The sequence below is a fragment of the Aquarana catesbeiana genome, linkage group LG07 (genome assembly GCF_042186555.1).
Source record: "Aquarana catesbeiana isolate 2022-GZ linkage group LG07, ASM4218655v1, whole genome shotgun sequence".
Taxonomy (NCBI): domain Eukaryota; kingdom Metazoa; phylum Chordata; class Amphibia; order Anura; family Ranidae; genus Aquarana; species Aquarana catesbeiana.
The window spans coordinates 20,142,429-20,157,564 of record NC_133330.1 but is presented as its reverse complement, the minus strand read 5'-3'; the positions used below and the strand labels follow the sequence as shown (position 1 = coordinate 20,157,564).

The following is a 15,136-nucleotide window of genomic DNA, read 5'->3' as shown; positions in this document are numbered from 1 at the left end:
AGGTGGCACTGATAGGCAGCACTGATAAGTGACAATGATGGGCACTGATGAGGCTGCACTAATAGGCGGCACTGATGGGTACTGATAGGTGGCACTAATAGGCGGAACTGTTGGGCACTAATAGGTAGCACTGATAGGCAGCACTGATAAGTGACAATGATGTGCACTGATGAGGCTGCACTTATAGTCGGCACTGACAGGTGGCACTAATAGGCTTCACTGATGAGCACTAATAGGCTTCACTGATGGGCACTGATAGGCATCACTGATGGGCACTGATTGGCAGCACTGATGGGCACTGGTGGGAAAGCACTGATAATCAAGACAGTGATTATCAGTGTAGATGTCCATTTAACACAAGCCGCTTATTGGCTCTCCTCTTGCTGTCAGTGTGAGGAAAGGAAAGCCAATAACTGGCGTGTGATTACATCATGACCACAGCTGATCACGTGGTAAAAGATCACTGTGATTGGCCCTTTTCCCCTGATCTGTGATCAGCTGAGCTGATGGCAAAGGATTCAGCGATCACAGAGCGAGCTGCAAGCGCCCCACAGGGGCATGCAAGCAGCGCCGATTACTGGAGGACGCCCTCCCGGCACAGTAAGCCCGGGCTGTAGCCATCTTACGTCTATATCGCGGGTGGGAAGGGGTTAATATGGGTGTCATGATTGTAAAGTCATTCAATGGTATGAAGACTACCAGTAGAGGACTAAGGCCCGGTTCACAGCGATTCGAATTCTGATGCGATTTTGATCTGTTCAGAATGCATAGATTTACATGTCATCTGCAATAACATTGTTTTCAATGTAGGCTGTTCACATCAATGCGGGGCGATTCTGATGCGGCTAAAAAGAAGGGTCATGTGCGAGTTTGATCCGGTGCGAATTTAGATTAAAATCACAGTCCTGTGATCACATTACTGTGAATCCAGCTTTTTTTGGGTTCTATTGACCAGATATTAGAATTGCAGCTATGACCAATCCCCTCACACTTTTGCATTAGAATCGCACTTGACACACAAAAGTCGCATCGTGAATTCGTACCACAATCGCACTCAAAAACGGATGTCATTTGGGATGTGAACTGAGCCTGAAAGTGAAGTTATCCTTTCAAAAGTCTCTAAAACGTTGGGTTCAAAATAACTGAGCTCTCAGGCTGTGAGCATGCCGGCATCTTATGGATGTTATTTTTATATCAGTTTATTTAAAGAAAGTTTTGGAATTCTCCTTCTTGACATTCCAAGCCCTCAATGTGAGGAGGAGCAGTTAAAGTGGAATCAACATTTTTAACTATTTTTAATCCTCATTCTGCCAGCATTAGTAAATAGATAGGAAAGTACCGTATATTGTATCTACTTGTTTTAAACTTTTTTTTTATTTACATTTCCTCAGTTACTTCCTGGTCTCTGGCCTAGGCCAAAATGATGTCATACAGTATGTGACAGGAGTCACTTTGGGTGGGGGGGTTTGTGGAACTCAGCTTACCCAGGGGAGCTGGACACGGAGTTTCCAGAGCTCTCCAAGGTAAGCTGAGTTCCAAAAAACCCCCCACCCAAAGTGACTCCCGTCACCCCAGTGTGGCTGTACAGTGTGTCTAAATAGCACAGATCATAGTGGGGTTCTCAGTCACCCTGTGCCCCTAATGGACACAGGGTGATTTACACATAAGAGGGGCTAGGGGAGCTGGACACAGAGTTTCCAGAGCTCACCAAGGTGAGCTGAGTTGCACAAACCCCCCACCCAAAGTGACTACCGTCACACAGTATATCCCAGGAGTCTTCATGGGAATTTTTTTTTCTATCATCTGGAGGAAGGGAGGAGGAGCTTTCTCAGCTAGGCACACCCTACTGCCCGAATGCCTGAGCTAAGGGCAGATGGATTCCAGGAAGTAAATGCTATGTGAATCATCTGCCCTTACTCAAGATGGCCGCAGATAGAATTGCTGGGGGGGGGGGGGTTTGCAAAGTGATTTTTTCAGCAAAATAAATCCTGTCACCTGGGCTGCCGCCCAAACGCTTTCCCCCGTGTAGGGTTGCCACGTTTGGGATTCACCCGGACAGTCCGGGGTTTTGATTCATGTGTCAGGCAGACTGAAACCCAGACACATTATTTATGTCAAATTTGTGTCAAACAAATTCTGGCCATGTAAAGGACATTTGAAAGTTCTGTATATAATTGTATTCTATTTTGTATATATTGCACACTGCCCTCACGGTGCACACAGCACCAATAAGGTTTTCATTACATGTTTGCATTCTTTCGAGTCCTGATTAGAATTAGTCTGCCAATGTTACGCCCTTTGTTACCATAAAAGTACAATTGTAATATTAATGTGATACCTACGTAATCATGTGTATAAAAACCTTCAATTGCGTCATAATAAGGCAGAACAGTTATTTGGAAAGATGCTGAGCGTATCTTTTGTGTCTGCTCCCTACTTCAGTAGTTATTATTAATTTGGAACCACTAATCAATATGAGGATAGGAGGTGCCTATCTATAAAATGGCCAGGTCAGCCACGCCCACTGTTCACTGCGGTATGCTATGCGCACCGCATTACTACTCTCCTTGGGGCACCCAAAGGTGTCTCAGGCCGCTAAAATGTTCAGGTTTAGCGTGAAGAAAAGGTGGCAACCCTACCCCCCGCGCGTGCCCCCACCACTATGTATCCCGGGCTCCGCTTGCCCATCTGCGGGCCCAGGGCCTGCATAGTGGGAAGAGGGGACAGAGGAGAAAGGACACACATCCGCTCCTCTCCTCCCCTTCTTGTTGCTGACATCTATGACGTCACTTCTGGGTCACCGTCGACAGTGCAATGTGCATCGCCTTACATTCAGTGGAGTACAGGGGAGATATTGGGGGTCTTTTAGATCCTGCATTTCTCATTAAAGAGAACCTGTCACCAAAAAAATCACATAGGGGACTTTTTGTGCCAGATCAAACAGGTTTAGGCCTCATTTACATTGTGGTTGGGGGGGGGGGGGCAGTAAAAACACACAGTTGAATCTGTGTGACCTGCAACCCAAGCACTTTGGATACCCTTCTCAGACCAGATTGTAGATAGCTAGCACAATAGGCCACTATCCTGCAGTCATAAATGGGCATATAACGAATGGAAGATCCAGGTGACAAAGCAATTTTACTGGAAAAAGCCAAACGGTTCCCTGTGATCTTTAGTTGCCCCCCCCACTTCAAGTGACTCTAGTCCAGGGGCTGTTGTACTTTTAGGGTCTGGTAAGGTCAGGATGCTTGTATGATGTTGAATAAAGACAGGCCAGCCATTTCTCTTAGGGCTCAAATAACTGGAGTGCCAATAGCGTGTCACCTCTGCATACTGCATCAACCGGACATATTCCTGAACCCTGCGCTCTATAAGCTTTGCTGTACCCTCTCTTGACCACGGCATCGTACTGCATTGCATAGCCCTGAGCACTTCCTCTGTGAGCTGTGTTGTACATTACATAGTCCTGACTGCTGCAGTATGTAAGCTGTGCTGTACGTTATATACTGCTAACTGCTCCATTTTGTGGGCTGGGCTTTATGTTACATACTCCTAACCACTGCACTCTATACACTATATTGTACATTGCATAGTTTTCACTGCTACACTCAGATAGCAGTACTGTTTATTAAGGTGTTTTTGTTCTCTCAGCAGTTGGTGGTTATTAGGGTTGACCATATACCGTTAGCTATAAACTCCACATCTACATACTCAACAAGTTCCTCCATCTACACTAAAAAAAGAGAAGTATGGGAATTTGTTTTTTTTTTTGGACTCGTACTTACCTAGGTGGATGCAGCATCAGTCCAATGTTGCATCTGTCCCCCGCTGGCTCTAACACTGAGACCCGAGCGATCAAACACCGCCGATCGCTCAGTTCTCATGGCTCCCTGAGCAGAGAGCTGGTTGCTGTCAGTCAGGGCTGTCTGCTCTGCCCCCTTCCCCCGTGCTCACTGGATTGCTGGGCTGTGGAGGGGGCGGGAGCAGCCGGCTCAGGCTCTCAGCAGCTTGCAGAGAGGTTGAGCCAGGTGCCGGTCCAGGCATGTGGGCAGATCCCGACTATATGGGCGTGATCCTTCCCGAACCTAGACTGGCTCACTGGATTGCTGGGCTGTGGAGGGGGCGGGAGCAGCGGGGTCAGGCTCTCAGCAGTTTGCTGAGAGGTTGAGCCAGGTAACGTTCCAGGCATGTGGGCGGATCCCGACTTTATGGTCGCGATCCTTCCTGAACCTGGACCGGCTCACTGGATTGCTGGGCTGTGGAGGGGGCGAGAGCAGCCGGGTCAGGCTCTCAGCAGCTTGCTGAGAGGTTGAGCCAGGTGCCCGTTCCAGGCATGTGGGCGGATCCCGACTATATGGTCGCAATCTTTCTCGAGCCTGGGCCAGCTCTGTGACTTCAGCTTCTGCCTGCCGTCTGCTGAAAATGGGTCACAGAAGTGCGGAACAAACTGCACTGCTGTGATCCATAGGTGAAGTACAGCCAAACAAGCTCCTTTAAGTTGTCCCCAACTACATGATCACCTTGTCACCTGCCATTACAGCAATAGTAATAATATATTTTACTACTCACCCGTATGAAATAGTTCTTGTATTCATTTTCTTTTGTCCCAAAGTGATACAGGTCACATAAATAGTCATCCTGCATCAGAAACAGAACTATTATTTTTAATACAAACTGCTCCTAAATGGCAACCTAATGATGATGATGATGATAAATATAATCATCATCATCATCATCAAAATAATCAATATTATAAATATAATTAAAAAAATGAATGATCAAAATGATGATGATGATGATAATGATAATAATGATACATATACAGATAATAATAATAATAAAAAAAATATAACAATAATAAAAAAAAATGATGATAATAAGAATAATAAATCTAATAAAAATATGAATTAATTATTAATAATACTACTAATAATAATCAATATAATCATTATCATTAGGAGCATTTAATACAAACTGCTCCTAAATGGCAACCTAATGATGATGAAGATGATGATAAATATTATCATCATCATCATCATCAAAATAATCAATATTATAAATATAATTAAGAAAATGAATGATCAAAATGATGATGATGATGATAATGATAATAATGATACATATACAGATAATAATAATAATAATAATAATAATAAAAATATAACAATAATCAAAATAATAATGATGGTAATGAGAATAATAAAGCTAATAAAAATATGAATTAATTATTAATAATACTAATAATAATAATCAATATAATCATCATCATCAAATATAAACAAAAGGTTCACAAAACACTTTCCAATACAAAGAAATATAAAAAGTACCAAATGACAAACTATATCAAACTATGTTCTAAATGTTTCACATCATTGGTGTCAATGAGGGGAATTGTGCCCCCTTCTTGGTGTCACCTTGGGAGCCCCAAAGACCGGATATTGGCAGACAAGGGTCTGGCCCCCAAGACCACTGTTCTACACCAAATCCACTACACAGCAAAAAGTGGACAGAGCGCAATCTGGAGGTCACCTGGACCTGGATTCTGAGAGGATTCCTCGTTAGCCTGAGCCAAACTATTTTACAGATTCTTTGATAATAATACCACACCTTGCTCTGCTCCACCCTTCTGCGCAGCTCCTCTTCTTCCTCCTTCAAGCTCTCCAGTTTAGCCGGGGTTCCGATAATACCTCCCCCTTGGGCCGCTGGCATGTTCTTCTGGGCCTGAGATAACCTGCCAGGCAGAATGGGAGGACAATATGTTTGTAACATTTTAACATTCGGTTTGCAGGGTGGCTAACCAATAAGAAATTCAAAAATAATCGGCCTTCTAAAATAGCAAACTAGATCATTAAGTGATAGGATGAATAACTCTTCTAGCAGTAAAATTGGACATTTTAATAGATATCTGGACATCAGACCAAAAAGAGGGAAATAAGGAGGGAAGAGGGACAGAGGGATTTGGTTCCTATTGAGGGACAGTTGATAGGTAGGGCAGCAGTCCCTCCTGTGTACACACATGGGTTGTCTATACTCACCGAGTTTTTACATTGTTCAGGTCTGTCAGCAGTTTCTGGAGCTGTTTCCGGTGCTTTAGAATTGCAGGTAGTTCTTCCTGAGGAGGGAGAGATGCAGCTGTAGGTGGCGGTAATGGAGGACAAAGAAGGATTAAAGAAGCTTAGCATAGAAATGTAGGTGTATATATGGACGTCAGTGATAAAAAGGTCATAGGTCAATTACAGAAGACAAGTGCTTGGGGCAGGACATGAAGAACCAAATACATGGAGAGAACATGAAGAGCCCAGTACATGCAGAGAACAAGAAGAGCCCAGTACATGGAGAGAACAAGAAGAGCCCAGTACATGGAGAGAACAAGAAGAGCCCAGTACATGGAGAGAACATGAAGAGCCCAGTACATGGAGAGAACAAGAAGAGCCCAGTACATGCAGAGAACATGAAGAGCCCAGTACATGGAGAGAACAAGAAGAGCCCAGTACATGGAGAGAACAAGAAGAGCCCAGTACATGGAGAGAACAAGAAGAGCCCAGTACATGGAGAGAACGTGAAGAGCCCAGTACATGGAGAGAACAAGAAGAGCCCAGTACATGCAGAGAGCATGAAGAGCCCAGTACATGGAGAGAACAAGAAGAGCCCAGTACATGGAGAGAACGTGAAGAGCCCAGTACATGGAGAGAACATGAAGAGTCCTGTAAATGGAGAAAACATGAAGAGCCCAGTACATGGAGAGAACATGAAGAGCCCTGTAAATGGAGAAAACATGAAGAGCCCAGTACATGGAGAGAACATGAAGAGTCCTGTACATGGAGAGAACATGAAGAGTCCTGTACATGGAGAGAACATGAAGAGCCCAGTACATGGAGAGAACATGAAGAGCCCAGTACATGGAGAGAACGTGAAGAGCCCAGTACATGGAGAGAACGTGAAGAGCCCAGCACATGAAGAGAACATGAAGAGCCCTGTAAATGGAGAGAACATGAAGAGCCCAGTACATGGAGAGAACATGAAGAGCCCTGTACATGGAGAGAACATGAAGAGCCCAGTACATGGAGAGAACGTGAAGAGCCCAGCACATGGAGAGAACATGAAGAGCCCTGTAAATGGAGAGAACACAAAGAGACCAGTACATGGAGAGAACACAAAGAGACCAGTACACAGAGAGAATGTCAAGAATCAAATACATGGAGAGAACATGAGGAGGCAAGTGAATGGAGAGAACATGAAGAGCCTAGTACATGGAGAGAACATGAAGAGCCCAGTACATGGAGAGAACATGAAGAGCCCAGTACATGGAGAGAACGTGAAAAGCCCAGTACATGGAGAGAACGTGACGAGCCCAGTACATGGAGAGAATGTGAAAAGCCCAGTACATGGAGAGAACATGAAGAGCCCAGTACACGGAGAGAACATGAAGAGCCCAGTACATGGAGAGAACGTGAAGAGTCCTGTACATAGAGAGAACATGAAGAGTCCCGTACATGGAGAGAACATGAAGAGTCCTGTACATGGAGAGAACATGAAGAGTCCTGTACATGGAGAGAACATAAGAAGCCAAGTGCATAAGGGACAAAGTGAAGAGTCCACCAAAATATTAGGTGAAAATCTTGACACGTTGGTAAAATGCATTGGGAAGAATGGGGGGAAAGAACCTATGGGAGTTTTGTAAAGTAATTGGCCTTAAATAATTCCTGAGGGTTTGGAAAGCCCATTTTAACCTTCTTGGCTATTTTATTTAAACACTTTCAAAACAATATATTAACATTAAAAATCTGGAACTGTCTTTTTTTAGGACAAGTATTTATTTCCAGGAGCCTACCCAGAGCATCTAGAGAGAAACACAATGGAAAATGGTCACTAGCATGACTTTGTTGGTGACCGCCTAGGGAGAAACTCGACTGCAGTGTTATATGGTGACGGGGGTATAGGACTGTGATTGGTGACGGGGGTATAGGACTGTGATTGGTGACAGGGGTATAGGACTGCGATTGGTGACAGGGGTATAGGACTGAGATTGGTGACGGGGGTATAGGACTGTGATTTGTGATGGGGGTATAGGACTGTGATTGGTGATGGGGGTATAGGACTGTGATTGGTGATGGGGGTATAGGACTGTGATTGGTGACTTGGGGAATAGGACTGTGATTGGTGACGGGGGTATAGGACTGTGACTGGTGACGGGGGTTTAGGACTGTGATTGGTGACGGGGGTTTAGGACTGTGATTGGTGATGGGGGTTTAGGACTGTGATTGGTGACGGGGGTTTAGGACTGTGATTGGTGACGGGGGTTTAGGACTGTGATTGGTGACGGGGGTATAGGACTGTGATTGGTGACGGGGGTTTAGGACTGTGATTGGTGATGGGGGTATAGGACTGTGATTGGTGATGGGGGTATAGGACTGTGATTGGTGAGTGGGGTTTAGGACTATGATTGGTGATGGGGGTTTAGGACTGTGATTGGTGATGGAGGTTTAGGACTGTGATTGGTGACTGGGGTTTAGGACTATGATTGGTGATGGGGGTTTAGGACTGTGATTGGTGATGGAGGTTTAGGACTATGGTGATGGGGGTTTAGGACTGTGATTGGTGATGGGGGTTTAGGACTATGATTGGTGATGGGGGTTTAGGACTGTGATTGGTGACTGGGGTTTAGGACTATGATTGGTGATGGGGGTTTAGGACTGTGATTGGTGATGGAGGTTTAGGACTATGATTGGTGATGGGGGTTTAGGACTGTGATTGGTGATGGAGGTTTAGGACTATGATTGGCGATGGGGGTTTAGGACTGTGATTGGTGATGGGGGTTTAGGACTATGATTGGTGATGGGGGTTTAGGACTGTGATTGGTGATGATGGTTTAGGACTGTCATTGGTGACGGGGGTTCAGAACAGTCATATAACATGATGAGAAGCTGGACATAGACATAAGGACAGTCAGATTACCTCGCTTAGCTTGTTCAGAGGCAGTAGGACATCTCTTTCCATGTTCATTTCGAATTCTGCCAGAGACTGAGCCAGCGATCCTTCAGCACAGCACCCCATCTCCAGGGTCTTCCTAACAGGGACAGACAACACTGTGAGCATGATGGCAATAATAGATGGTATAAGAAAACCCCCCCTTTATATACCCCTGTGCATCTAAGGATCCCCTCTGGTCTGCTCTGAAGGTTATATAGAGAAAGGAGCAGAGTCCTACGGCAGTGCAGAGTATTTCAGGAAAGGACAGTTGGAAGGAAGGGGCAGAGTCCTACAGCAGTGCAGAGTATTTCAGGAGAGGAGAGTTAGAAGGAAGGAGCAGAGTCACCCAGCAGTGCAGAGTATTTCAGGAGAGGAGTGTTAGATCGAGGAAGGAGCAGAGTCCTTCATCCAGTTGAGTGAAGATAAGGTGGAGGTGTCACAGTTCTGGGATTCCATGCAGGGGACACACATATAACATTTCTAGTTTGCAGGGTTAAGTCATCTTTATATGTCCTGCTGGTTTGGATCTTGGTAACCACAAGAGAAGAATTTGCAGGAGTGCACCATCATGGTTCCACAATTTGAAATGTCCTCCAGATTATGCCCAAGATGTTTTGTGGAGGGAGTTTTTAGTGTTTAGGAGGTTGGGTTCCTCTGCCAACTCCCCGATACTGGCACTATACCTGGAATGGTACACAGAAGACATGGTATGGTGTCAGCGACCCATATTTAGAGTCAGGATTGACAGAAGGCACCCGAGTCCAGTGACAGGAATAAGCCGATGATTTGTCTAATGGATGTGGTGATGGATCCACGGCTCTTGTGTTCAGAGAGGATCGGGAAGGCAGGGAGGAGAGGCCTCTGCTGGAAATCCTTCTGTCTGAGCCGAGTCTTCTATCACCCAAACTTTATTTCCCTGTCCCAACAGCTTCCTGACATCACCTCTGCATTACCTTTAATGGAAGGCGGGTGAGACATCAGGGGTTGAAAAGATCCCGGATGTCTCATTAAAGAGAACCCGTCACAACAAAATAGTATCACAGAGGGGACCCGCGGTCCTCTCTGTGATAAAAAAAAAAAATAGTTCAGTGAAAAGAAGTTATTCCCAAGCAGTTAAATCTGCTCCAAGGAAAATTCAAAATTGTCTTGCCTACTATTATTCTTAATGATCTTGAAGTTTGTAAACTTACTTTGTAAAGACCCCACGCATTTACCTCCTTGAATTCTGTAAAACGTAGTCACTATGACCTGTGAGTACAGAGGAGCTGAGAGGAGGAGTTTCAGGAGGCGGAGTCAGTACAGGAATCACTGCTTGCAGACAGCAAGGTACCATGGGATACGTAGTCCCTAGAAATGGAGAAGAAGCTGCAAAGCATGCAGGGAATTCAGAAAGTTGTGGAAAGGGGCAGCCACCAGACAGCACTCACAACATAAGGTGCTGAGATTGAACAAAAAGTTCCGGATGGCTGCACTCCAATGAAAACGATTTCTTTATTGTTATAATAAATCCATGCAGCAAGGATAAAACCACTGACGCGTTTCACACCGTTACAGCAGGTGCTTATTCATCAGCTATGAATAGGCACCTGCTGTAACGGTGTGAAATGCGTCAGTGGTTTTATCCTTGCTGCATGGATTTATTATAACAGTAAAGAAATCGTTTTCATTGGAGTGCGGCCACCCAGAACTTTTTGTTCAATTTTTGCATATGGTTGCATATTGAGCTGCACCCACGCCTGGAGAGGGGAGAGATCATTAGGAAGTAGACACCTGGAGCGGGTTCTTCTTTTTGTTTCATAAGGTTCTGAGAGGAGGAGTTTTAGGAGGCAGAGTCGGTACAAGAATCACTGCTTGCAGGCAGCAAGGTACCATGGGATATGTAGTCCCTAAAATGGAAAAGAAGCTTCAAAGCATGCAGGGAATCTGGAGAGTTGTGGAAAGAGGCGGCCAGCAGAGAGACAACACTCACAACATAAGGTGCTGAGAGGAGGGAGGTGGAGTCAGTACAGGAATCACTGCTGGCAGGCAGCAAGGTACCATGGGATATGTAGTCCTTAGAAATGGAAGAGAAGCTGCAAAACATGCAGGGAACCCAGGAAGTTGTGAAAAGAAACGGCCAGCAGACAAGCAGCACAACACGAATGTAGACTTTTAAGTAATCTTCTAATGGATTGTCAGATATAACTATTGTTTGTATTGTTATTACAATGCTGATGATATATAATGAAAGTGTATGCCGTGACCATAGACTTCCTCTAGCCTCTTGCAGACCACGTAATGTGAATGTGTGGCTTTAACGCCTACACGCTGCACGAATGCATCCATAGGCAGCCGAGGTTTCTGTGCTGAGAACGCGGTCACTGTGAGCTCCTGGACATCTCTCCATTATTATTAGGAGCTGACAAGATGGGACCACTGTGACAGCCAATCACAGTGGTCAAGTGATCGGGAAGCCAGCGCCAGACTGGATTATTGTTTAAAATGTATTATTAAGAGAGATGTAAGGCTTCTTTTTCTTTTTAAATCATACTTACATAGGTGGTCCCCCAGCGTCTCTAACTCTGAGAACTGAGCGACCAAACACCGCCGATCACTCGGTCCTCGTAGCTCCCTGAGCACAAAGATGGTGACTGTCAGTCACCACTCTCTGCTCTGCCCCCCCCCCCCCCCCTCACGCTCACTGGAGTGCTGGGCTGTGGAGGGTGGTGGGAGCAGGGGGCTCAGGCTGTCAGCAGCTCGCTGAGAGGCTGAGCCAGGTGCCGGTCCAGGCATGCGATTGTCGCGATCTTGCCAGAGCCTGGGCTGATGTCAGCTGACAGCGGGCTTCTAACGGGACTGTGATATTGTGTCAGGCAAATTGGACTCTAACTGACACTTTTTTGGAAACCAGTGACACTAATGCAGTGATCAGAGTATTGGTAACTGTAAGCGCAAACACACAAGTCCATATATAACAGGAGATATAAAGGGCTGAGCAACTTAGTCCATAGGGGACAGGCTGGAAGTTCAAGGGTTAAGTGGTAACCGGTAATGTAATGGTTAAAGTAGGCTGGTAGGCTAGGCGGCTGCTGTCCTCAGAGAGCTGGCTCTGTGATGGATGAGAGAGGGGTAGAGAAGGAAGCGCCACCTGAGTGTAGTATTAACAAATGATGTTTAATAACACCAGGTAAAAACACACTTACAGGATAAAAACATATAAAAGGCTCATCTGTATACGTGAAGCGTGCATGATGTCACAGGTCGTCCGTCTGCTTCCGGGTTCGGTATCCAGGGGAGGGATCATCCAGGGAGGAGGGCTAGGCCTTCTCTCAACCTCTCTGCTAGCCCTCCTCCCTGGACGATCCCTCCCCTGGATACCGAACCCGGAAGCAGACGGACGACCTGTGACGTCATGCAGGCTTCACGTGCGCTCCACGCCGGCCCCTAGTCTCTTCCTGATGGCCACAGAAGGAGCTCCCAGCTGGTAATCCACCTTCTGCAGCCCGGCATCCCTGCAGCGTCACCACCACAGGATCAGAGGGAACACCGAGGACCACATACCTATACAGATGAGCCTTTTATATGTTTTTATCCTGTAAGTGTGTTTTTACCTGGTGTCATTAAACATCATTTGTTAATACTACACTCAGGTGGCGCTTCCTTCTCTACCCCTCACTAATGCAGTGATCAGTGCTAAAAATATGCACTGTCACTGTACTGACACTGGCTGGGAAGGGGTTAACAACACGGACGATCAAAGGGTCAAATGTGTGCCTAACATGTAATTCAGTGTAATGGGGAAGGTGCTTCTATTAGTGGAAGGCATGGATTGGTGTTCCTGTTTCACAGGAACAAAGGATCCATGCCTTCTGTACTGACAGAACGGCAATCTGCCTTGTGTACATAGGCAGACTGCCTTTCTGTCAGTGTACCGAATTATCAGAGGGTGCCAGTAGACATCGGATCCGAGGGACCCGCTGATCAGCTCCCACTGTGTATAATCACACTGGGAGTAAGCCGCCGGCGGCACGCACTTGCACCCAAAGCCCGGAGGTGCAGGATTACGTATATTTACGTGATTCTGCGCAGCGCGGCCGCCCTGTAGCAGTAAATGTCGGCAAGTGGTTAAGAATCGTGCTTACCTAGGTGGATGCTGCCCATCAGTGCCGTCTTATCAGTGCAGCCTCATTAGTGCCCATCAGCGTAGCCTCATTAGTGCCATTAGTGCAGCCTCACCAGTGCCCATCAGTGCAGCCTCATTAGTGCCCATCAGCACAGCCTCATCAGTGCCCATCAGTGCTGTCTTATCAGTGCAGCCTCATTAGTGCCCATCAGCGCAGCCTCATTAGTGCCATTAGTGCAGCCTCACCAGTGCCCATCAGCGCAGCCTCGTTAGTGCCCATCAGCACAGCCTCATCAGTGCAGCCTCATCAGTATCCATTAGTGCACATCAGTGAAGAAGGAAAATTGCTTTTTTGCAAAATTTTCAACAGAAAAAGAAAAAACTGAGAGAAAGCCTCTAACACTGAGAACCGAGCGGCTGAACTCCGCCGATCGCTCGGTTCCCACAGCTCCCTGAGCAGAGAACTGCTGACTGTCAGTCACCGGCTCTCTGCTCTGCCTCCCCGCACTCACTGGAGCGACGGGTTGCGGAGGGGGTGAGAGTGGTCGGCTCAGCCTCTCAGCGGCCTCGCTGAGAGGCTGAGCCAAGTGCAGGTCCAGGCATGTGGGCGGATCCCGACTCCATTGTCGTGATCTTACCCGAGCCTGGACCGCCTCTGCAATGTCAGCCGACAGCGGGCTTCAGCCTGCTGTCTGCTGAAAACGGGTCACTGGAGTGCAGAACAAACTGCACTGCTGTGATCCACAGGAGAAGTACAACCAAATGAGCTTCGGCAGTACTTCTCCTTCAAATGTATACATATTGTAAACATTCTATATATTGGGTTGCATTCTATTCTGAGTTCATGTTTAAAGTGACAATTCACATTAGTGAGGCGGCTGGCGTTTTACAAATGGCACAGTGAGCACTTCCTGTCAGTCCGGCCGGGAACAGGAAACTGAATCTCCTGAGTCCTGTACCGCGTGGACTGCAGGAGGAAGGAAGAGGAGCTCGGCCACGCTACAGGCTGCAGCTTATAGGAAGCGACGACCGGCGGCGCAGCTGGGGCCCCAGGCCAGCTCGGGGCCCCAAGCAATTGCTTGTTTTGCCTGTCCTGTCGCGACGGGCCTGCCTCTTACTTCCCTACAGCCCCGCATCCCCCCAAACCTGCCCCTCTCCTCCTTTAACCTGCCCTCACAGCGCCGCCCCTGCCCACCCCCGGCCCCATGCACACACGTGGCACCTGCCAGCCACCCGGCAATCACAGGACTGGCGTCTGCTCCGTGACATTATTTCATTCCAGTCGTTACTTTCAGATACACGTGACTCCAGTCAATATCGTCCAATCAGCTTATTCCATTTCTCTTTGTGGGTTGGACTAGCAGGGATGACTCAGAGCGCTGTAGAAAAAATGATCCGCACTCCGGTTGTTGCTCCTAAAATTTTTTCATTTTATTGAATAGCCACAGTGAACAAACGCAGATTAAGTCAGTTGACGCGTTTCAGCCTATAAGGCCTTAGTCATAACTCAGAGCGCATTGGGTAATCTCCCGAAATGACGAATTAACACGTTAAAATTAATGTAGTTAATCTTCCGGGAAAAAAAAAAGTCCGAAAATACAAATTGATTCAGGACAACGAATCACGAATTCCGAAAAAAAAAAATCGCTCGAACATAACAAATATGATAGAACAAAATGATTTACTTTAATGAATGAATCCAAAATGAAACAAATTCTCCATCTTCCACATCTCTACAATTCGCAATGTTTTATTATTCACTACATTGTTCTATGTACATTGAGGCACAGCCCGGAGCTACACAGCAGTGATCTGCGATAAAAGGCAGACATACCGCATTTTATTGCAAGGCACTAGACAGGATCATTTGTGTCACTCTACAGCCGCTCCACCCAGGTTCACATCTGTTCAAGTCAGGAATAATCATGTGTGTTCCCGACCCACCGGCAAAACTCGCTGCTCTTTAGCAGACGCGCATGCAGGGGTGCCATTAATTCTTAGTGGCGCCCCCATGCATTGCACGAAACTGCATGGTGCCGCAGTACTACTGCATGAATTTCCATG

The 15,136-nt window shown here is 46.5% G+C and overlaps 1 protein-coding gene across 3 annotated transcripts in view; it reads right to left on the bottom strand.

Moving 5' to 3' along the window:
• The window catches only part of SH3BP1 (SH3 domain binding protein 1), a 60,233-nt gene that overhangs the window by 27,218 nt on the left and 17,879 nt on the right, over nt 1-15,136 (bottom strand). For all 3 annotated transcript variants that reach the window (XM_073591729.1, XM_073591730.1, XM_073591731.1), the window contains exons 5-8: nt 8,956-9,067; nt 6,036-6,112; nt 5,608-5,731; nt 4,570-4,638 (exon numbers count right to left, since the gene is read on the bottom strand). In XM_073591729.1, coding sequence (XP_073447830.1) covers nt 4,570-4,638; nt 5,608-5,731; nt 6,036-6,112; nt 8,956-9,067 — 382 coding nt within the window. The remainder of the gene's footprint in view (nt 1-4,569; nt 4,639-5,607; nt 5,732-6,035; nt 6,113-8,955; nt 9,068-15,136) is intronic.